The sequence below is a fragment of the Salvelinus alpinus genome, chromosome 1 (genome assembly GCF_045679555.1).
Source record: "Salvelinus alpinus chromosome 1, SLU_Salpinus.1, whole genome shotgun sequence".
Taxonomy (NCBI): domain Eukaryota; kingdom Metazoa; phylum Chordata; class Actinopteri; order Salmoniformes; family Salmonidae; genus Salvelinus; species Salvelinus alpinus.
The window spans coordinates 94515023-94540218 of record NC_092086.1 but is presented as its reverse complement, the minus strand read 5'-3'; the positions used below and the strand labels follow the sequence as shown (position 1 = coordinate 94540218).

General features: G+C 44.3%; 1 protein-coding gene across 17 annotated transcripts in view; it reads left to right on the top strand.

Annotated features, from left to right (window-relative positions):
• LOC139535283 (RNA-binding protein Musashi homolog 2) overlaps positions 1-25196 on the top strand; it is a 355126-nt gene that overhangs the window by 253994 nt on the left and 75936 nt on the right. For all 17 annotated transcript variants that reach the window (XR_011667097.1, XR_011667098.1, XM_071334639.1 and 14 more), the window contains one exon: positions 7129-7211. Coding sequence is in view for 15 of the 17 variants with exons in the window: in XM_071334639.1 (XP_071190740.1) it covers positions 7129-7211 (83 nt within the window). In the remaining 2 variants the exon portion in view is untranslated. The remainder of the gene's footprint in view (positions 1-7128; positions 7212-25196) is intronic.

Sequence of the window (25196 nt, the reverse complement as noted above, 5' to 3'; positions counted from 1 at the left end):
CGTATGTGTAAACATGGCTGCTCTGCTACTCAGTGTGGCCCAGTGTGTGTGATGGGAGCGAGAGATGGACATAACCTCTGGCTGCAGCTCAGATCCTCCTGCTGCTTCCAGATCTCTCCACACACTCAGACCACCCACACACACTCACTCAGTCACTCACTCACTCACTCACTCACTCACTCACTCACTCACTCACTCACTCACACCATCTCTGTGTGTATTTGTGTCAGTATCTTTTTCATTCCTCTCTTTCTTCCTCCCTCTCATTTAAACTCACACAGAGACTGAACCTCAGCCACAGCATATCTGTTTCTCCCTTGGTCCCTCTCCCTCCTCTCCATGCTGTATATTGACCCAGAAAGTCATGGCGATAATTGGAGTACTGTACAGTATGATCACAGGTTTAGTATTGTCAAGACGATACGTCTACAGTAACATTCTTCTCCATGTTTTCACTTCTTTTCACCTGGTGAAACATATTTGGCCCTAGTCATTAGAGAGTTGTGGGAGGTCTGCTCCCCAGTATCGATTCTACTGTCCAATCTCTTTTATTTTACACGGTTCTCCCACTCCCAAGAGCTCACCAGGTATCTATTCTGCTGTTTTGTGATGGAGGACTTGGGTAAATAAAGCAGAACATTTCCATTGATTCCCTGAAGATCCATATATTGATCCTGAAAGATTGGCTTATGTATTCCCTGTCCCCTCCTTCATCCCAGACACACACACACACACACACACACACACACACACACACACACACACACACACACACACACACACACACACACACACACACACACACACACACACACACACACACACACACACACACACACACACACACACAGACACACACACACACACCATGGTAACCCAGTGTTTTCAGTCACAAATGCCGATGAGCTCATCATGGACTGCACATTAGGAAGTGTCTCTGAGATGATGTCACCCTATAATACTCTAACTCTCTGCTCTAGGCACAGGTTAAATATGCTCTCCATCCACCAGCAAGTTCCTTATACAGATCCTACTGTAGGGCCTGACAGGCTGACACTGACACCCTATACCATTGTTGGTCCTGGATGAGAATGATATCTCACTGTCTGCTGAGCATCTAATGCTGTAATGGATGGATGAACATATCTATGCTCTCACTGCTCTCAGAGCTTTCATTTTCATGTAAGGATGACTGACACAGGCACGTCACTAGAATCTGTCTGCTCTGCTGTGCCCAGGGGGTTGTGGGTATGCATACTGTATGTGATTTTTCCTCAGAATACAACCTTAAGAAAATATTAAAACAAGTCCTACACCTTAACCGAGGATAGCACTTCCATGTGCTGAAGTCCACATTCTTCCACAGTCGTACCCAAATAAGCTATTTATGTATGTAAATGGCGTCACACACTCAGTGGAAACATAGCAGAGAGAAACGATTTAGCCTGATTTGTAATTCCCAGGTGCTAAAAAGGGTGAGTTGAGTAAAAATGTAAAGACTGCTGTTGGATTTTAAACAGTGGTGACAGTTAAGTCAACTGAAAGTAAAGTTTTCAGCATTTATTTGCAAGTCCCTTTAGTGTCTGCCAGAAAATTAAGAGAGAAAACTCTCCAGAATGCTATCTGATTTGATCTTGTTCTACTTTAAATACATTAATGTGGCTCCGGCAGAATCAACTTTTTAAGCAAAGGTCACTTGACGTTTCATCGATTTAGCATTTTAATGTTATTTGCGTAGCCTCTCTCTCTCTCTCTGCGGGGAGATGGCATTATGGAGGCAGGGAGAGTGTGTGTGCAGGGATCTGTGTGCTGCTGGTAAGAGGCTGTGAACGTGGGCTCGGTGTAGCTCAGTGGAGACGGGGGACGGGGCCAGGCCTGCCCCTCTCTAATAAGTGTGAGATGCAGCCTAGTCAGCCAAGACGCCTCGCCTCTGCAGCAGCCAGCCAGTAACACCTATTACCAGCACTCACATTGGACATCCACGTGTTGTCATAAGTGGCCATTGTTGAAGCTTAAGGAAAGTTTTGTCCCAGCGAAGATGTTGACACCTCTCCCTGTCCCTATTGATTCCTGGTCCTCTTTATTCATCTCATGGAGCTGTTGTCCTGGTCTCCTGCCATGTTTGGGAGCAGAACACCCACCAGGGGTCACCAGACAGGAATCACACACCTCTATCTGACACCCTGGGGAAGGAGGGATGAGAGGGAGGACGAGTGGAGGGGGGATGGGGGTTGTGCTGTACCTGTTGGGTCTGTAATGAACAGGGTAGAGGAGTGTGGGGTGGAAGACCAGTACAGGGGTAGAAGGTCAGACAGCCCCTGTGGGAGGGCCCGGGCTGGAGAGAGGTGTGACATTGTTCTGTGTTTCTGTCATCCTGGAAGACAATACAACCCATCCAGCAGGAGACGATACTCACGGCCGGCCCACTCATTAGGCAGGATTAGGCGGCCGCCTATGGCGGCAGATTGACGAGGGCGACATTTTCTGAGCTAAACTGACCAAGACGCACCTCCAACAACACATAAAACCTCACGTAATTTTGCCCAAAACCAATGACAATTTCTCTCAACCAGTGGCTAATGGGCTTTTTAGGTGAGCGCTGATGCCACCCTGTGATAAACAGTGCCCACTTTGTCAAAGGCAGGGGCACAAAATATGTTGCTAGTCCATTCCCAGCGCGCCTCTCCAGGGTGCTGTTTGAGAGATGCATCTCTGCAGCGCTCCACCAACATTCCATCAAAAAAAAGAGTCTAACATAAATCATGTAGCAGATATAGGATATGGTAGACAGAGTGTGTGGCCTTTTCTGTAGCCCACAGGCTGGAGATAAAATGTATGACAATGTAATGAGACGGACACTTTTTACATCATGCAGGTTTCTCCGATCAAATAGCCTAACCTAAATTGTACCCAATCAAATAAAAAATTATCTGTCATGTTGACAAACAACATATCCTAACAACAGGACAGGTCAAAGTAAAATGGACAATATGGAATGGAATTGTCCAGGAGTTTCACCCCAATGTCATGATCAATGGTTTCAAGTTTCTATCTGTACATTTTTGACAAGCTGATCATAGCAAAAAAGAAAATACTTCTGCGTTTCCAGCTGTGTGAACACATTGCAAAGAGGCTCACGATAACTCCTGATAAAGTTGGGTAGCTGATATTCAGAGCCAAATTGATTAGTCACAGAAATCAGGACTAATAAAGCCAATGCAACAGCCTGTTTTACAAATGGTGGGCCTACCACATGGATGGGCATTTATAGAATTCCTTTGCAGTCAACATGGTAGGCTACACCCCAGTAAGCACGAGACGACGTCTTTTGGACTTTTTTTGTTCCTGTCCGAACCAGACGTCTTGGATTTTAGATGGGCATTCATAAAATGTAATTTCAGGTAACACTGTAGGTAACACCTCAGTAAGCACGGACCGGCCTTGAATCCGGACCTGGCTTGATTTCCACATACACTGACATTGTTTTTTGGCCTGGTCGATTCATAAACGTCTATGTTTGGTTCAGATTTTGTCCAGTCTGGACCAGCCTTGATTTTGCCCAAACATCGATGTCTATAACTTACATATTTTTTACTTTTATTCAGAACCAAAAATGAGCCTGATTTATACATCGGGAAAATACGTATTTTCAACATCTGCAAAATGAAGTATTTTCTCATTTCATTCATAACTGAAAATGAACCTGATTTCAACGTCCGGAAAATACGTATTTTTCAACGTCCTGGATAATATGTATTTTAGACATATGAAAAATACACATTTTCACCTTTTATTCAGAACCTAAATTGAACCTAACTTCAACGTCTGGAAAATACGTGTTTTACACATCTTTTTAATGTCATTTTGCTTACTGGGACTATTCTAGTTTTGTTGGGGTGGCATTTTTTTGTCTTGCCTAGGGTGGCAGAACGACAAGGACTGGCCCTGAGGATATTCATCAAACAGACAGGACAGGAGACCGTGTTCACTGGTATCAGAGGTAGTGTTATGGCTCTTTGTGATGGCTGTAGTGTTTGGATCAGTGGGTTGTTTCTCTAATAGAGCAGTTTGGGCTCAGGTTATCAATAACTCCTAGAAAGACTGAGCCAGACTCTCTGGTTACAGGGAGTTCTCTCTACATCTGCCATAATGAGGCCCCTGTCAACAGGAGCTGGCTCTCTGGACTCAATACACTGATTAGAAAAAAATTTGGTGTTAGGTCAGAAGCCTATGATTTAGTCTTGGGTGTAGAAGCCCATCCAGCAGCTTCCCTTGTGGGCCGGTGTTGGTAGTGCTTGGTGGGTGATGGTGACAGAGGCTAGGCCCTGACCCCACAGTGTGTAATGGTGCAGTGGAAAATATGCCGTCAGTTATAGGAGGAGCTGCCTGTCTCAGTGTGTGGCAGAGGGAGAGAGTGCGGTGACAGGAGCACTCTCCTGCAGAGAGGGCAGGTGTGTTAACCCCTCTCCCCGTCTCTCTCTTTCTGTCTCTCTACTCGCTCCGCTCAGCCATCCGCCACTCTCTCCTCCCGCACTCCGCCTTGACAAATGGCTCCTGACGGCTGATTTGTTGGTTGTCAAAAGTGGTCCTTGTGCCGCCGACGAGGGGGAGGTGGAGCGAGCTGGAAAACAAGCTGCATCTTCCAATTCTTCAGCTCCCGACACTGCTCCTCCCACAGAAACAGGCAGGCAGCCCACGGCAAGCCAATCTCAGGACGTCACTTCTTGAATTGATATTCCGTTGGTCTGATATAGAATGCATCAAATTAATAGCTGTTGATGATTTATCTGCGTATTTTAATTCAACCATTGATGTAGCTTTTCCTGTTTTTTCAAGTTCCTGTTGCACTAGAGATGTTTCAGTAACATCCTCTGCCAGTTTCAGGACGATAGTGAATAGTTTATCTCAGATTACTGTTATTATGAGTAATGACAAGGGAAGCAGGCAAAAAAAGGGAAACGAGGGAGAGAGAAAGACAGTAAGTTTGAAACCCCAGACATAAGTAGTGAGGGATGGGAAGAGGGCGGGCTGACCAACTTTCCTTCCCACCAGCTGCACCAGGATGTCCTGATAAGTTTATAGAGGAAGTCATCAGTGGAGGTCAGGGCATTTAGGAAAAACTTGGCATAAGTTCTCTCTCATGACAGTAGTTAGAACACTGCAGTGCCTGCCCTGCATTATTAGCCCATTCGAAGCCAGTAAGCGCTAACATCCGGTTTTCAGGGATACAGTATTTTCAACCTAACTTATGGAATTGGGAACTCCTCTCGGGCTTCTTTCTATGCCTGCTATATTAGGTTAGCCCTGCATGCACAGTTAAATCTCACCAACACTCATCAAGGATTTTAGAAATCCTGTTTAACTTGTCCCTATTGCACAGAAAATGATTCCAGAGGCAGTTTAGTGCTAGTGCTCAATGTGCATTGTATTGCATGTGTTATCATGTTACAGTAACATGACACACTAAACCTGCCCCTGGGCTATGTGGTGACAGTCAACAGCAGCAGTCATTGTAAAGAGAGCTTTAGAAACGCTTCTAAGCACAGGTGAAAGTGACTAATGTGTACTACACACTCTCCCCTTTGTCTTGCTGTCAGAGTTAAGTGTTAATGACTCAAAGGTCACAGTGGAATAGAGGGGGTAGGCGCTGGTTTATTTACCCATGGTCTTATCAGCCCTGCCGTCTCCTTATCTTCTCTCGTCTCACCTCTGACCTCTAACCCCTGGCCCCGACCCTGTTTATCCTCCATTTAATGTGAAAGCCCTGTCTGTCTAAACCCAGGAGGATGCTGACTGTCAGTATTATGGACTGGGTGTTTGTGTTTAGAATAGGCTGATTACACATATGGTATTGACTATTATGGGTATGGTATAGGTTCAGTTTAACACAATGTACTCAGGCTACATGCCCTTTGACCTCTTGTATTCTAACGTCAATTGACAAATCAAAACCCATATCACATTCAACATGTCACAATGTCTCTTCAGCCCATCATCATCTGTTGAACTCCATGATAATGACTTATTGATAATGACTTATCATGGTGATTGTTTATGGTAATGTGTGTTTAAACCCAGGCTGAGGTGATCTTGACTGTCTGTCTGTCTGACTGTCTGTCTGACTGTCTGTCTGTCTGTCTGTCTGTCTGTCTGTCTGTCTGTCTGTCTGTCTGTCTGTCTGTCTGTCTGTCTGTCTGTCTGTCTGTCTGACTGACTGACTGACTGACTGTCTGACTGTCTGTCTGTCTGTCTGTCTGTCTGTCTAACTGTCTGTCTGTCTGACTGTCTGTCTGTCTGACTGTCTGTCTGTCTGACTGACTGACTGTCTGTCTGACTGTCTGTCTGTCTAACTGTCTGTCTGACTGTCTGCTGTATACAGTAGGACAGGCTGAATAGGAGCTGGTTCCCATTAACTCGCACTTGTTCTTTTCTTCTTGTTTGTTTTTTCATGCTAGCTCTTCCTTTCTAACACATTTCAATAGAAAATAATTTTCCCTTTGAACCCGCGTCATAAAGAAGGCACATTGCTTTGTGCGTCAGCCATCAAAACAGCAGAGAAAAGAGCACTGCTGTTCCCTGGTGTGCCAAGGCTGCAGTTGTCTTGTCTCGCAGCCTTGCCTCCTTGGTAGAGGAAGGGGTTAAGCTTTTATCTTATAAATACCCCCAAAATCCCACGGTCAATGACACATTCAGATATGCCGAGTCTGGCATTAACATAAAAACGAGGGCTTCTTATACAGTGAAATTTCAATGAAGGGGAACACAAAATGCATTTAATGAAATTCAGATGCTAAGGCTCCAGCTCCCATGAATCTCATTAAATGGGCTTTGTGCTGTTTTTCCATCTTCTCTTTGTGGAGAAGGTCCTCCAGTGCCTCTAATAATGTCTGAGATTTCATCATATAGCTGATTTAAAGAAGACAATGTCTGCCTTGTTCAGTCATTCCTCTCAGCGCTGACGCCATTCTACCTCTCCAAAAGACGGCCGGGCAGAGTTTCTCCATGCAGCTCATGATAATAATCAGGCCTGTGGTGGCTTTCCTTTTAGTTACTGAAGTTTGCAAAGTCCCCCTAACTCACTGTATCTCTCTCTTCTCTCCCTTTCTCTCACTCTCTACCTCTGCACAGGATTTGGCTTCATAACTTTCGAGGGCGAAGACGTCGTAGAGAAAGTCTGTGAAATTCATTTTCATGAAATCAATAATAAAATGGTGAGTCCACTCTTCTTTTCAATTCCAGGTTGGTGTTGAAGGATTAATGTTTGATTTCCTCTTTAATGGAGTGTTAATAGCAAAGAGTCAACGGTGTGTGTGGGGTGTACGTCTGTGTGGGGTGTACGTGTGTGTGTATGTGCACGCCTGTGTATGTGTGAGTGTTTGTGGGCAGGTGTGCGCACGCCTGTGTGTGTGTGTGTGTGTGTGTGCGCACGCGTGTGTGTGTGTTTACATGCGCGTGCATGTATGTGTTTGTGTGGTGTGATGTGTGTGTGTGTGTGTGTGTGTGTGTGTGTGTGTGTGTGTGTGTGTGTGTGTGTGTGTGTGTGTGTGTGTGTGTGTGTGTGTGTGTGTGTGTGTGTGTGTGTGTGTGTGTGTGTGTGTGCATGCACGTGCCTGTGTCTGTGTGTGCACTCGATGGGTCTCTGGGATGGGGAGCTCAGTGGTGTGTACTGCCCAGAAACCGTGAAATTGTGTGTGTGAATTCCACCTGTCAGGTTGAGGGACTGGTGAGAGGAACCTGTCCTTCTCTTACAACCCCACCCATACCCACACCAGACACACACAGGCCTTGACTGCAGCCAGCCAGGGCAGGCAGAGAGTGTTGCTGGGAAGTCATTGGCAGAGGAAGAGTTCATTAACCAGGGATTAGAGCCTTCCAGGAAGCCCAGTAATGATCTGACTCATCACTCCTCACTGCTGTTGTCTTCTGCTTCAAAGCACACAGTCGAAAGTGTATGGTCATTCCGTCAGTTCAGCTAATCAGATGACTCATGCTCAATATCACAGGACATACTGTAGCCATCTGTTTCATGTCACATGTTGATGTACAGCAGACAGTTGTGAGTCTCTGTAGTGTGTGCCCCTCCAGTCCCCCTGGGTGTACACTGTGTATAGCCTACTGACTGGGTTGGCCCTGTGGCCTATGATAGGCTAGAGGGAATGCTGTCTTCCTGTCACTCAATGGGTTGGGACTCGTTCCTTTACTATGTGGTCTCCTTCGGGACCATAGGAGCTGACTGACAGGGGCGGTGTAGTAGAAACAGATCCACTAGGGACCGGCTCTCCCATGTATGACCTTACTGGCTCTCCCTAACTCAGGGGAAGGCAACTAGATTCAGCCGCGTGCCGATTTTTGTTGGTGTGCATGATCGGGGGGCCGGAACATAGTTACACTGAACAAAAATATAAACGTAACATGTAAAGTGTTTGTCCCATCTTTCATGAGCTGAAATAGAAAGATCCCAGAAATATTCCATACACACAAAAAGCTTTTTTCTCAAAAATGTTGTGCACAAATTTGTTTACATCCCTGTTAGTGTGCATTTCTCCTTTGCCAAAATAAACCATCCACCTGAAAGGTGGGCATATCAAGAAACTGATTAAACAGCATGATCATTACACAGGTGTGTCTAATGCAGGGCCACTCTAAAAGGCCACTCTAAAAATGTGTGCAGTTTTGTTACACACCACAATGCCAAAGATGTCTCAAGTTTTAAGGAAGTGTGCAATTGGCATGCTAACTGCAGGAATGTCCACCAGTGCTGTTGCCAGAGAATTGTATGTTAATTTCTCTACCATAAGCCGCCTCCAACGTCATTTTAGAGAATTTGCCAGTACGTCCAACCGGCCTCACAACCACAGACCACGTGAACGACTTCGTGTTGGCGAGTGGTTTGCTGATGTCAATGTTGCAAACAGGGTGCCCCATGGTGGCGGTTGGGTTATGATATGGGCAGGCATAAGCTACGTAAAACGAACACAATTTATTTTTATTAATAGCAATTTGAATGCACAGAAATACTTGACTCGATCTTGAGGCCCTTTATGAGGTCAATTTTTTAAGGTACTGTATCTGTGACCAACAGATCCATATCTGTATTCCCAGTCATGTGAAATCCATAGATTAAGGCCTAATTCATTTATTTCAATTGACTGATTTCCTCATATGAACTGTAACAACTAAGCCCTAAAATAGATTGTTTTGAAAATAGCAATCATTTCATATCTTCAGTACATTTAGACACAATCACATATCCATTTTCTTTTTGTGGGAATACTTGGGAACAGATTTATTATATGAAACACATTTTTTGCTGAATTCCTGGTGATTTTAGTATTTTTTTACAAAATATTCAACAACAAAAAAGTATAAATAATAAGAAAAAAAAGGCTAAAAACTTTGGGGTGCCTAAAAATATCTCCCGCAGGCCGGTTTTGGCCCCTGGGCCACCTGTTGCCATCCTCTGCCCTAACTCATCGCCCTGTGTCGCTCTGTGTGTGTGACAGTCCCTGCTGATCAAAGCCTTACACAGCTCCCATAGGAATCACATAAGGAGAGAGGGAGGATATGAGAGGAAAGGGGAAAGCATTGGAGGAGAGGAGAAGAGATGGGGAGATGAGAGGAGGAGTAGAGAATGGAGGAAGAGAGCAGGAAAGTAAAGGAGAGGAAAGGAAAGGAGAAGAGTAAAGGAGAGAAGGAGAGGATTAAAGGAGAGCTGAGAGACGGGAGGAGAGGCGAAACAGGCCTGGTTATCTGGTTATCTGAGCTGGAGATTAGATATTGTAGTCGTTCTGATCCCTCTCCCCTCTCCATCCTCATATTTTGCTCCCTCTCTTTCTTTCTCTCTCTCTCTCTCTCTCTCTCTCTCTCTCTCTCTCTCTCTCTCTCTCTCTCTCTCTCTCTCTCTCACTCTCACTCTCACTCTCACTCTCACTCTCACTCTCTCTGTCTCTCTCTCTCCGTCACAGACAAGCTGCTCCTTGAGCCCAGGGAAAAGAGAATGTCTGCCCGCAGTTCTATGAGACCAAGACAATGCTATCGATTTTTATATGATATTGCATCAAATGGTTTCATCGTTCAGGGAGCACCAAGCCAGGGCTGCTATTTCGTTTTCCCTGCAGTGGATGGGAGCATTGTTTGTGCCATCCATCGACTGGCTGGATTGAATTGGACTAGCAGGGAATTGCATGTGTCGTTATCATCAGATGAGTAACTTCAGAGAAAATGAGGAGAATAAAAAGCTACTTCAAATACTCCAGGTTATTTGTCTTGTTGAAAATAGCAGAAGTTGATGTGCTGCTCTCTCTCTCTGTGCTGTAATGAGATGGTTGAGGAGCGTCTCTAAGACAACAGAGCAGAGGGTTTGGGGAGTTCAGCTAGCTTCTTCCTGTTTTTCTTTCCTCTATTAGAAACCACTTGTGGAGCTTCAGATCAAAGCTGTATCTGAAGCATCATCTGCTAACAGCCTGTGCTGTGTGTATTTGACTTGCTAATTCCACTCATCGTCATTATTATCATTGTTATTATTAAGTGAAATCCTGTGGCAGGCAGGGCCCTGTATTCACACACTTTAGTGTCTCTGTGTGTTTTGATTCTTCTCATCTCAGCCTCCTGCCATCTGTTGCTTTTTATTGACATTTTTATTGAACCTTTATTTATCCAGGCAAGTCAATCAAGAACAAATTCTTATTTACAATGACAGCCTGGCAATTCCACAGTTGCATGATGAACCCTTCCTTTAATAGGGGATATAGTCAACTCAATGCCAGGCGATCGTCTGCGAGGGAATGCAGCAGAAATAAAAACACAGGCCCCAGGTCCAGAGGTTTGACCTTAGTATTACAAGAGGATTTTTTTCAGGATTTAATATCTGAGTTCCCCCAATTAAGTAATTTCTGAAATGAACCTAATACATTCTCTCAATACCGAGATCTCAGATAATTCATAGATATCCACTGGACATGACTCCCTGTAATGTTAAGATTTATAATAATAGCTCCTGGCGCTATCCCTTTGGTATACCCTTCCAAGTAGGCCTGCCATTCTGCTACAGACAGCACAGACAGACAGCACAGACAGAAAGACAGACAGACAGACAGACAGACATACCATTCTTTGCTTGGGAGCTCATCATTTTAGGGGTCCGGTGACAGTTAGGGTCAGTGCACATTGAGACGTGTTCTGACCATGGTGTGTGTGTGTGTGTGTGAGTGGATCCTGGAGGACTTACTTAATCACGCAGGGTTCATGTGTGGAGCAGCACTGCACCCGGGATGGTATATGTATAGATGGGTTGACGTAGTGGAAGAATGTGGGTGTCCCTCTGACCCAGTGAAACTACCCCCTCCTCTCCTACTACTCTCCTCCTCTCCTCTCCACTCCGCTCTGCCCACCAGGGGTGCTCCTGGCCTCTGGTGAGCCCCTTCCTTTCTCTCTGGGAAGTCCCATGTCAGGGTGACATGCTGAATCTCCTGCCTGGCTGCACTCATCTACCCAGGCCTTGATCTGCTGGTTGGAGAAGTACTGGGTCTGAGTATCCCCCTCTCTCTTTCACTCTCTCTCGCTCTCTCATTCTCTCTCTCTCTCACTCTCTCTCTCTCTCTCTCTCTCTTTCGCTCTCTCTCTTTTTCTCTTTTTCTCTCTTCCTCTCTCTCTCTTTGTAGCTCTCTCTCTCTTTATCTCTCTCTCTCTCTCTCTCCCTCTCTCGCTCCCTCTTCCATTCACAGCCTTTTCAGATCTGATTACTGTGAAGCCCCCAGGGCAGGAGCGAATCAGGAGCGAGAGAGTTATTGAGAAAATGGCCCCTCTCTCTCTCTCTCTCTCTCTCTCTCTCAATGGCCTCCTGATCACCAACTCCCTCGCCCTCATCTACGAGACGGCCAGGAGACGGAGGCTGAATGACAATAAGGTCTCACCTCATCTCTCTAGATATCTCTTCAGGTGGCCTTGTATATCACCACGTGGTGGTGTGTGCTACAGACTAACACCTGTTCTATGCATTACGTTTATTTATGCTGTCAATTGGTAGAGGGGGTGCTGATTGGGTAGCTTATCACATAACCATTAGTCATTCACCCACACTTCCTCATGGAGAGGGTTCCTGGTTGGTGAGGAACATCTTAGTGTAGTAGAATCATAGTAGAACCATTGTGGGATGGTACGCCTCGTAGTGAAACCATAGTCTTGTAGTGGAACCATAGTCTTGTAGTGGAACCGTAGTGTTCTAGTGGAACTGTAGTCTTGTAGTGGAACCGTAGTATTGTAGTGGAACCACGGTCTTGTAGTGGAACCATAGTCTTGTAGTGGAACCACGGTAGTGTAGTGGAAACGTAGTCTTGTAGTGGAACCGTAGTGTTGTAGTGGAACTGTAGTCTTGTAGTGGAACCGTAGTCTTGTAGTGGAACAACGGTCTTGTAGTGGAACCACAGTCTTGTAGTGGAACCATAGTGTTGTAGTGGAACCGTAGTCTTGTAGTGGAACCACAGTCTTGTAGTGGAACCACGGTCTTGTAGTGGAACCAAGAAGCTGCAGTGTGGCACCGTGTGGAGGGAACCGTGAGAAACTGACAGCACTTCAGCACTAGTGTGACATTTATCATGAGGCAGAGATTGTCATTAATTTGTGCAAACTTGTGTGCTGGGCCTAATGGGCTGCTGTTGGCCATGCTGATGAGCCCTGATGGATGACTGGTAGGACGGCCAGGGACGATGAGGGAGGGAGTGATACACTGTCTGTCAGTCAGTCAGCAGAGCACACACACACACACACACACACCATGTTACAGCAGCACTACACGCCACGCTGCAGTGCCTCTCTGACAGATGGGACCTCTCAGACACACTCAGCGTTAAGGAAACACTGATTTTGGGGCTCACTGGGACCCACTGTATTATTCCTCTTTAATTGCTATACACATCTGAATATATCACACAGTTTATTGTTTAAACTGCCTTAATTTTGCTGGACCCCAGGAAGAGCAGCTAATGGGGATCCATAATAAATACAAATACAGTGTTTTATTTTGTTTTGTATTAATCAATTATATTCTCAATTTCTCAAATGCCACCGTGCAGTGCTTTACAACTACAAGCCTGAAAACCTTGTCTCTTTTGGACACCTCTTCCTGAGTGTCCTGTGTTTTGTTGGAGGTGTTTTGAGTCAGAAGGTGATGTGTCCACATTGTCCAAGTAGGGAGATAGTTTTGGCACACTGGGGCAGGAAGAGAAACTGTGGCACAATGTGAATATGGTGGAGTTTGGGTTTGGAAGCAGACTGGTAACTGTCATCAGCTGCTGCCATTGGATTTGTAGCTAGATGTTTCATCTCAGCAGGTTGTAACAGAGTTAATTATCCTCTAATCAAAATATATTCACTAAATGAAAAGACCAGAAGGTACATTTCAGGAGGGAGAAAGCTGCCGCTCCAACTCTGAGTCAGGGCTGACCTTGTCAAAGTGACACAACAGAAGTAATGTTTTGAAGTAAAGCTGTTCTAGTGGGAGTTGCTTTAGCACAGAGAGAACTACATGCAGAGGCAGGGAAGTGGCAGAATGAGAGAGAGAGAGAGAGAGAGAGAGAGAGAGAGAGAGAGAGAGAGAGAGAGAGAGAGAGAGAGAGAGAGAGAGAGAGAGAGAGAGAGAGAGAGAGAGAGAGAGAGAGAGAGAGAGAGAGAGAGAGAGAGAGAGAGAGAGAGAGAGAGAGAGAGAGAGAGAGAGAGAGAGAGAGAGAGAGTAGAGTAAGAGAGACGTCTGTATAATCTAACTCAGGGGAGAGGAAACAGACCAGAGGCCTCACATTTCAGGATATCTATTTGGTTTCTGCCGCTCACTTCCCCACTGTAAAATAGATGTTCTCCGACGCGGAGACATATAGCTCCTGACAGATGTTTTTCTGTGTGCGTGTGTGCATGTTTGTGTGTGTGATGGGGGAAATATAGATTTCTGTGTCATAGGCAAAGTTGCTGTACATGTATCAATAATGACCACAGTCCCAAGCCTCTCATGTCATTTAATTCAAGTTGCAGGGTGTTCTGCTCTCCTGGTAAACCTGGGCCTTTCTCATACCTTTCAGCTTACCTTCCCCCTGTGATTGCCAGTAGTATCAGGAGGGAGGCTAGGAATATGAGGGAACAGTAGGATGGTTCTGATGTTATAGTTAATGGCAGGTTGCCCCTCTCTTTGACAAGAGTCATTTAGTCATCCCTCCAATCGAAGCAATGATATCTGCTCCCTCCGCCACCCCGACCGCCTTCCTATATGAATGCGTAATGAACACCTATCAAGTAGTGGCTCAGATCTGTAGATGGGAGTAGTGTGCTGTTAAAATGGGCCCATATTTTAGTGAACTGCTTCAAGGTAATGTTCTTAAATGTGTCATTTATGATATTCCTCAATAGAGAATGATCACTGCCGCAGAGATGAATTTTCAGTTAGTGGTCAATTTCTTAGTCAGGTCCCCTGACATGGCCAACCAATTACTGTAGTGAGCAGGCAGGCAGGGAGGGAGGCAGACAAGAAGCACTGCTTCCAGCCCACACTGAATGGAGAAGGGAGGGAAGGCTGTAAATTACAGGCATGCCTCCATATAATGTATGTGTTACTTGAGGATCTGAATGTTGAAAGATATTATGTACAGTACCAGTCAAAAGTTTGGACACATCCAGGGTTTTTCTTTATCTTTACTATTTTCTACATTCTAGGATAATAGTGAAGACATCAAAACTATGAAATAACACATATGGAATCATGTAGTAATCAAAAAAGTATTAAACAAATCTAAATATATTTTATATTTTTTATGTTTTAATTTTTATTATTATTAAAAAAAAATATATATATATATATTTTTTTTTTTCCCCTTTTTCTCCCCAATTTCGTGGTATTCAATTGGTAGTTACAGTCTTGTCCCATCGCTGAGCTGAGCTGTGCGTCCTCCGAAACACAACCCAGCCAAGCCACACAGCTTCTTGACACAATGCCTGCTTAACCCAGACGACGTTGGGCCAATTGTGCGCCGCCCCATGGGTCTCCCGGTCGCGGCTGGCTGCGACAGAGTCTGGACTCAAACCAGGATCTCTAGTGGCACAGCTAGCACTGCGATGCAGTGCCTTAGACCACTGTGCCACTCTGGAGGCCCAAAGTAGCCACCCTTTGACTTGATGACAGCTTTGCACACTCTTGGCATTCTAGGCTCCTGAGTGGTGCAGCGGTCTAAGGCACTGTATTTCAACCAGCTTCATGAGGTAGTCACCTGGAATGCATTTCAATTAACAGGTGTGCCTTGTTAAAAGTACATTTGTGGAATTTCTTTCCTTCTTAATACATTTGAGCCAGTTGTGTTGTGACACACAAGGTAGGGGTGGTATACAGAAGAGAGCCCTATTTGGTAAAATACCAAGTTCATATTAAGGCAACAACAGCTCAAATAAGCAAAGAGAAATGACAGTCCATCATTATTTAAGACATGAAGGTCAGTCAATCCGGAAAATTTCAAGATGCGCAGTTGCAAAAACCATCAAGCGCTCTGATGAAACTGGCTCTCATGTGGACCGCCACAGGAAAGGAAGACCCAGAGTCACCTCTGCCGCAGAGGATAAGTTCATTAGAGTTAACTGCACCTCAGATTGCAGGCCAAATAAATGCTTCGCGGAGTTCAAGTAACAGACACATCTCAACATCAACTGTTCAGAGGAGATTGCGTGAATCAGGCCTTCATGGTCGAATTGCTGCAAAGAAACCACTATAAAGGACACCAATAAGAAGAAGAGACTTGCCAAGAAACACGAGCAATTGACATTAGTCCTTTGGTCTGAGTCCAAATTTGAGATTTTTTGTTCCAACCGCCGTGTTTTTGTGAGACACAGAGTAGGTGAATGGATGATCTCCGCATTTGTGTTTCCCACCGTTAAGCATGGAGGAGGAGGTGTGATGGTGTGGGGGTGCTTTGCTGGGTACACTGTCTGTGATTTAATTAGTATTCAAGGCACACTTAACTAGCATGGCTACCACAGCATTCTGCAGCGATACGCCATCCCATCTGGTTTGGGCTTAGTGGGACTATCATTTGTTTTTCAATAGAACAACGACCCAAAACACACCTCCAGGCTGTGTAAGGGCTATTTGACCAAGAAGGAAAGTGATGGAGTTCTGCATCAGATGACCTGACCTCCACAATCACCCGACCTCAACCCAATTGAGATGGTTTGGGATGAGTTGGACCGCAGAGTGAAAGATAAGCAGCCAACAAGTGTTCAGCATATGTGGGAACTCCTTCACGACTGTTGGAAAAACATTCCAGGTGAAGCTGGTTGAGAGAATGCCAAGAGTGTGCATAGCTGTCATCAAGGAAAAGGGTGGCTACTTTGAAGAATCTCTAATATAAAATATTTTTTACAAAATAACAAATATTTTGATTTGTTTAACATTTTTTGGTTACTACATGATTCCATATGTGTTATTTCATAGTTTTGATGTCTTCACTATTATTCTACAATGTAGAAAATAGTAAAAAAGAAAAATATATAATTTAAATGTGTAGGTGTGTCCAAACTTTTGACTGGTACTGTATATTGAATCAATATTTGACCCATACTGTTTTAGATCGATATACTATAATATAGTCCAAAGGACATTCTTCTCCTATATCAGAGATCATCATTTAGATTCAGCCGCAGGCCAATTGTTTCTTGAGCGCATGGTCAGGGTGACAGAACATAATTACAAATCATTTGTAGACTGCAAATTGACCGCAAGAAGCCCAGATATATTATTTGACTAAAACATAATCATTTCCAACCTTGCATTTGTAAACGATCACATACCGTGCCATCAAAAAGTATTCACATCGCTTGACTTTTTTTGTTGTTGTTACTGCCAGAATTTAAAATGAATTAAATTGAGATTTTGTCACTGGCCTACACACAATACCCCATAGCGCTCTATTTTTATAAACCTAACGCAATGGTGAATCTAAGTGCAGGCGGTAGCGCTATAGGTTCAGGGATGTGTCGAGACTTGGCCCCTCACTGACCAATCAGAACGTGCTCCATGGCGAAATATGTGGTTGCTTCAGGTTGTGTATTTACGGTCTTTTATGTATCTTCTTGGAATCAACTCCAATTCCAATGTTAGTCCGTTATAGTTTGTTAAATGACTTACAGAAACGAAATAACAAAATGTAGACCTATCCCATCTTTGATAAATAGGTTAACTTGAACCCATTTGCAGTCCACATTGTTCTAAGTAATTGCATGGCTTCAATAGAATTCACACTGATAGGGGCTAGGCCTACTGTAAATTACATTATGGCTGAGCATGGACATTGTCAATAAGCAAGAATAAATTAATTATTGATAAGGCATAAAAAGAGAACTAATAATTCTAATTAATTTCGAAACAAAAGGAAACAACAACAACAACAAGACTAGGTCACATTTACAGGCACCATCATTTCTCCCCGTGGGCATGTAATATTAAAACAACACAAACTAGGAGGCTTTTACGCACATCCAAAACTGGACCTGCATGGCTAAAATAGTGGGGAGTATTTTTTCTTAAAACTGCGTTGTTGGTTAAGGGCTTGTAAGTACTGTAAGAATTTCACTGTAAGGTCTACTACACCTGTTGTATTCGGCGCATGTGACAAATCAAATTTGATTTGATTTAATAAAGTTTAACATTATTTTTCAATGACTACCTCATCTCTGTACCCCACACATACAATTATCTGTAAGGTCCCTCAGTCGAGCAGTGAATTTCAAACACAAAGACCATAGAGGTTTTCCAATGTCTCGCAAAGAAGCATTTGTAAATGGGTAAAAAAAAGCTGACATTGAATATCCCTTCGAGAATGGTGGTTATTAATTACCCAGTCACTACAAAGATACAGGCGTCCTTCCTAACTCAGTTGCCGGAAAGGAAGGAAACCTCGCAGAGGCCACCATGAGGCCAAGGGTTACTTTAAAACCATTACAGAGTTTAATGACTGTGATGGGAGAACACTGATGGTTGATCAACAACATTGTAGTTACTCAACAATACTAACCTAAGAAGGAAGGCTGTACAGAATAAAAAATATTCTAAAACATGCATCCTGTTTGCAACAAGGAACTAAAGTAAAACTGCCAAAAAAATGTGGCAAAGCAATGACGTTTTTGGGAAGAGATTTTTGATGTACCGATTCCATGGTACACAAGATTCAAGACTTTGTGCTTTTCAGCTAAAATTATTGTACATAATTCTTGCCACCAACAAGATGTTGAATATTTGAGGCATACAATCATCGCAACTCTGCATATTTTGTTGTGAGGATACAGAAGCAATAGACCATTTATTTTGGTATTGCCCTCAGGTAGCCTGTTTCTGCTCTCAGGTTCAGGAATGTCTGAAAATGTATAACATTGATCTAAAATTGACCCTAGAAATAGTACTGTTAGGAGATCTGGAGAGACTGGGTCAGTCAATTACTGATATACTAATACTCTTAGTAAAAGTATTTATCTTCAGCTCGCAATCTGTGGATTCTATTCGATTAGTATGTATGTATTAAATGTATTAAATTGTATGTTAAACATCACAGCATAGTTGAAAGATATATGGTGCGTAGAAATCTGAAGAGGGTGGCCAGCAGAGATAGATGGGAGCGGCTGAGGGTTGGGATGTGGAATTGTAGACAAGTGGGAGTGAAGTTGCTGGGCAGGGGATAGAATGCCGGTCAAAGATAAAATTTAAAAAATAAAGTCAAAATAAAACATAACAAAAGTAAGTTTAAATGATACTGAGGGGCAGTGTTGTTACAGCTAATGCCTGGTTGCCTGAGGCTGATGCCGTGCAGGTGTTTGTACACGCATATACACACACTCTCATTCAAATGCACACACGGACACACATGCACTCAAATATATTCAGTTGGCTGTTATGATTTTCGTTGTCCTTGAAGTCTTTTGTTTTTTGCATTGTTGTTTTCTGTTTTCCTTTGTCTTTCTCTTTTTTTCTGTTTTGTTCATTTTGTTGGTTGTTGGTGCATTGGGTGACGGGGGGCTTGGGGTGGGGAATGGAATTGTGTGGGGGGATTCTACATGTAACCAAAAAGGGTTCTTCAAAGGGTTCTCCTATGGGGACAGCCAAAGAACCCTTTTAGGTCCTTGACTGTGTCATAAAAAACGCTTTTGTACTCTATACAAAAATTGCATCTGATTCTGTTGGTGCAAATTATTCAGAATGCGGCAGCCCGCCTGGTGTTCAACCTTCCCAAGTTCTCCCATGGCACCTCGCTTCTCTGTACACTCCATTGGCGTCCAGTCGAAGCTCGCGGTACTTGCCTACGGAGCAGCAAGAGGAACTGCCCCTCCCTACTTTTCATGCTATGCTTAAACCCTACACCCCAACCCGAGCACTCCATTCTGACACCTCTGGTCTCTTGGCCCTCCCACCCTTACAGGTTTTCAGCTCCCGCTCAGCCCAGTCAAAACTTTTCTCTGTTCCTAGTGGTGGAACGTGTTTCCCCCTGAAGCTATGACAGCGGAGTCCCTGCCCATCTTACAAAAACATCTGAACCCCTACCTCTTCAAAGAGTATCAAATCAAATCAAATTGTATTTGTCACATACACATGGTCAGCAGATGTTAATGCGAGTGTAGCGAAATACTTGTGCTTCTAGTTCCGACCATGCAGTAATAACTAACAAGTAATCTAACCTAACAATTTCACAACAAATACCTTATACATGTATTTGAATATATGAATGAGCGATGGCCGAACGGCATAGGCAATATGCAGTAGATGGTATAGAGTACATCTACTGACTCTTGCCTATGCCATTCTGCAATCGCTCATTCATATATTTTTATGTACATATTCTTATTCATTCCTTTACACTTGTGTGTATAAGGTATTTGTTGTGAAATTGTTAGGTTAGATTACATGTTAGATATTACGGCATGGTCGGAACTAGAAGCACAAGCATTTTGCTACACTCGCATTAACATCTGCTAACCATGTATCTTAAATAATCCTACAGCAATCCGACACTCCAACCACCAAAACAAAAAACTATGCCTTTCGTGAACTAACACTCGCACTCGACTTTTTTTTTTTACTAGCTCTTGACTTTGCTAATAGCTACTTTATTGAAGAAAAATGTAATTACTATGATTGTGAGATGTGGTTGTCCCACCTATTTTAAGATGAATGCACTAATTGTAAGTCGCTCTGGATAAGAGTGCATGCTAAATTACTAAAAAGTAAATGTAAAATGTCAGAATGTCCTGAATCGACCCTCTTAAAGTGTGATGATGTTTGCACTGAGTTATAAGTCATTTCACCCTTTTAAACAACCTTCATTGTCAATATTCAGCAGTCTTATGGCTGTGAGCTCATTTTTCATAAGTGAATAATCCTGTGCCCAGAGGCTTGGCATCACTCAGCTGACTGGCATTTTCACACCATCACTGCTTTTTACTGTTCAGCTGGGACTTGGAAGGCTATAGTGGATGATTCATGCCGTTTCCTTTCTCCAGCGTGCTAGCTCTTTTAAGTAGACTGATATAATCCACTCTGTAGTGCATCCCAGTGGAAAGCATGCCTGCAGGCTTGATAGAGGCCTGATACAGGGCTGATACAGAGCTGACACGCCCATACACCACCCCACAACACCCACAAGGTTAATGTGAATGAGAGATCAATTGTGAAGGTCACGACCGCTGGCTAAATCCTGCCCTCTCAGTCTGGCATGGAGTCAGCTGTGTTTTAGAGATGGTGATGCTTACTAATACGCGTGTGTGTGTTCAGGAGGGAAGAGGATGCTCTGAGGGAGCCTGATTGAGAGTCTCAGGTCTGAGTAGTGAACTCTTCTCTTGGCCCGTCTCATCCCCATGTCTTTCTGTGTGTGACAGCCTTCGCACACTCACTGCCAAGCTCCCGGCTCATTTTTTACAGACGACAGGAGAGGAGAGCTATCCCCCTGAATTACTGACACACTCCAACCAGTCCTGACTGACTCACTGCAGCCAGCCAGGGGATTCACTCCCACCCAGCCCGTGTGATTGGTGGATGGCCCAGCAACCTGGACGTGACAGTGGGCAGTGTAGTATGTTTGGTGGTGGAGGGACTGGAGCCGGTGGGGAGGGGAGTGTACTTAATTAGATTTAGAATTTGGTGGGTGCTTATATTTGTCCTATTTCACACATGTACAAGTGTGTATTAATTGGAAATGTGTTTTTCTTCATTTACCAACTACCCCTGAGACACCCTCAGACAGTGGGGTCACGGGCCAGGGTCTGCCATTACCAAAAGCGACCCTGGAGCAATTAGGGTTTAAGTGCCTTTCTCAAGGGCACATCAGCAGATTTTTCACCTTGTCAGCTCAGCGATTCAAACTACTATATTTTTTGGTTACTTGCCCAATGCTCTAACTGCTATGCTATCTATCTTTACCAGGCACTTCCTGTGCTTGTTCCTGAGCTGCTATCCAGCTGAACACCACTCAGCCACCTAGTTCCCTATTGGACAGGAAGTGTGTGTAGGTGTGTGAGCACCATTCAGTGTGTAGAGACTTTTAATGGTCCTATTTGTCCCGCCTGGTTCCTCTTCACTCAGTAGGTCATTCCATGACAATTAGGCCGCTACTGCACTCTCCTGCTCTGCTCACCCCATCCCACACGTTACAGGTATTTAACCTCCCATTTGCTTTGATTGGAAAATGATGGCAGTCTGAAAATTGACGCTCTCGCAGGGTAGAAAGTGTAGGGAGGCACAATGGGGCTGAGAGCACGGAGCGGAGTCGCTAGCCAAGAGGACAGGAGCCCTGTGACAGCTACAAAGAGTTTTTCAGCAAACAAAGGGACAGTGTGTTTCAGTTGCCTCTGCTTTCTTTAAGCGATTGGCCCTCCAACAGCCACAGATCTTAGCGGTCTTACACTGCAACTTCTCTGGAGATAGCGAGCCTTCACACTAACACAGCACAGCGCTAATTCAAACACATCAACCTCTCACTCTTGAACACCACAATTATCATTCAGCAACCTTCACATTTAGGCACTGACAACTTTTATTCTAACTCAGCAACTCACACTGTATAATAACTCTGTATAATACCCGGCTGTTTCTACATTGGAGGATCAGTGGAGGAGTAGTGATATTTACCAGGAGCCTGTCAGAGCAGAGGTGCAGCCCTGGTCATTTGTATGGATTCTGGAGTTTACCTGCACTGTGCTGTGGTATCCAACCCAACAGGAGAAGCAGCTTGTCTTGAGCAGTGGGCAGGATGACATGCATATGAATGTGAATAGCAGCAGAGAGAGGGAGACCCTGTTAAAGCTGAGGCTTTAGGGTAGACGTGAAGCCAGGAGGCAGACAGACAAACAGATGGACAGGCCTAGAGCCCAGGCAGGCAGTGGAGCAGACAGATTGTGCGGCGTAGTGAACACGCTCGGCCTACCAAAGAGAAGAGCAGGCGATAGACAAATGGCACAGACACGCCAGCTCTGTCAGCCCAGCCACTCACACAGATATGCACGCTCCTGTATATTTATAAAGCTCAGATAGATGTGTGGTAAATAGGATAAAGCTAGAGATGACTTTCTCACTGGGGTGGATGAAAACCTCCCTCCCTCTCCCCCCCATCTCCTTTTCCCTATCAGTCTGTCAGAGTGGAATGTTATTTCTGTTCTGATCCCTCCCCCACCACTACAACCACCACCACACACACCCCTCCTAGACAGGTCCTGCTCTGTTTACCCCAGCTGCTCCTCTCTGAAGGATGGATGAGATTGTGAAGTTTCAGAGGAGTTTGTGTGTGTGTGTGTGTGTGTGTGTGTGTGTGTGTGTGTGTGTGTGTGTGTGTGTGTGTGTGTGTGTGTGTGCCCGTGTGTGCCCGTGTGTGCCCGTGTGTGGATGTATGTGTGTGGTCTCATGTTTTTATATGTCTATGCAGATATATGTCTGCATGCAAATTATTTAGCGAGAGCACTTGATGTATTTCTCTCAGTGGTGTTGACATAGAGTACATATACATATGTTTACATATACACTACCGTTCAAAAGTTTGGGGTCACTTAGAAATGTCCTTGTTTTTGAAAGAAAAGCTAATTTTTTGTCCATTAAAATAACATCAAATTGATCAGAAGTACAGTGTAGACATTGTTAATGTTGACTATTGTAGCTGGAAACGGCTGATTTTTAATGGGATATCTACATAGGCTTACAGAGGCCCATTATCAGCAACCATCACTCCTGTGTTCCAATGGCACGTTGTGTTAGCTAATCCAAGTTAATCATTTGAAAAGGCTAACTGATCATTAGAAAACCCTTTTGCAATTATGTCAGCACAGCTGAAACTTGTCCTGATTAAAGAAGCAATGAAACTGGCCTTCTTTAGACTAGTTGAGTATCTGGAGCATCAGTATTTGTGGGTTCGATTACAGGCTCAAAATGGCCAGAAACAAAGACCTTTCTTCTGAAACTCGTCAGTCTATTATTTTCCTGAGAATTTTTTTTTTTACCATTATTTAACTAGGCAAGTCAGTTAAGAACAAATTCTTATTTTCATTGACGGCCTAGGAACAGTGGGTTAACTGCCTTGTTCAGGTGCAGAACAACAGATTTTTACCTTGTCAGCTTGAGGATTTGATCTTGCAACCTTTCGGTTACTAGTCCAACGCTCTAACCACTAGGCTTCCTGAAATGAATGCTATTCCATGCGAGAAATTGCCAAGAAACTGAAGATCTCGTACAACGCTGTGTACTACTCCCTTCACAGAACAGTGCAAACTGGCTCTAACCAGAATAGAAAGAGGAGTGGGAGGCCCCTGTGCATAACTGAGAAAGAGGACAAGTACATTAGAGTGTCTAGTTTGAGAAACAGACGCCTTACAAGTCCTCAACTTGCAGCTTCATGAAATAGTACCCGCAAAAACACCAGTCTCAACTTCAACAGTGAAGAGGCGACTCTGGGATGCTGGCCTTCTAGGCAGAGTTGCAAAGAAAAAGCCATATCTCAGACCGGCCAATAAAAATAAACGTTTAAGATGGGCAAAAGAACACAGACACTGGACAGAGGAACTCTGCCTAGAAGGCCAGCATCCCGGAGTCGCCTCTTCACGGTTGACGTTGAGACATATACAGTGGGGAGAACAAGTATTTGATACACTGCCGATTTTGCAGGTTTTCCTACTTACAAAGCATGTAGAGGTCTGTAATTTTTATCATAGGTACACTTCAACTGTGAGAGACGGAATCTAAAACAAAAATCCAGAAAATCACATTGTATGATTTTTAAGTATTTAATTTGCATTTTATTGCATGACATAAGTATTTGATCACCTACCAACCAGTAAGAATTCCGGCTCTCACAGACCTGTTAGTTTTTCTTTAAGAAGCCCTCCTGTTCTCCACTCATTACCTGTATTAACTGCACCTGTTTGAACTCGTTACCTGTATAAAAGACACCTGTCCACACACTCAATCAAACAGACTCCAACCTCTCCACAATGGCCAAGACCAGAGAGCTGTGTAAGGACATCAGGGATAAATTGTAGACCTGTACAAGGCTGGGATGGGCTACAGGACGATAGCCAAGCAGCTTGGTGAGAAGGCAACAACTGTTGGCACAATTATTAGAAAATGGAAGAAGTTCAAGATGACGGTCAATCACCCTCGGTCTGGGGCTCCATGCAAGATCTCACCTCGTGGGGCATCAATGATCATGAGGAATGTGAGGGATCAGCCCAGAACTACACGGCAGGACCTGGTCAATGACCTGAAGAGAGCTGGGACCACAGTCTCAAAGAAAACCATTAGTAACACACTACGCCGTCATGGATTAAAATCCTGCAGCGCACGCAAGGTCCCCCTGCTCAAGCCAGCGCATGTCCAGGCCCGTCTGAAGTTTGCCAATGACCATCTGGATGATCCAGAGGAGGAATGGGAGAAGGTCATGTGGTCTGATGAGACAAAAATAGAGCTTTTTGCTCTAAACTCCACTCGCCGTGTTTGGAGGAATAGAAGGATGAGTACAACCCCAAGAACACCATCCCAACCGTGAAGCATGGAGGTGGAAACATCATTCTTTGGGGATGCTTTTCTGCAAAGGGGACAGGACGACTGCACCGTATTGAGGGGAGGATGGATGGGGCCATGTATCGCGAGATCTTGACCAACAACCTCCTTCCCTCAGTAAGAGCATTGAAGATGGGTCGTGGCTGGG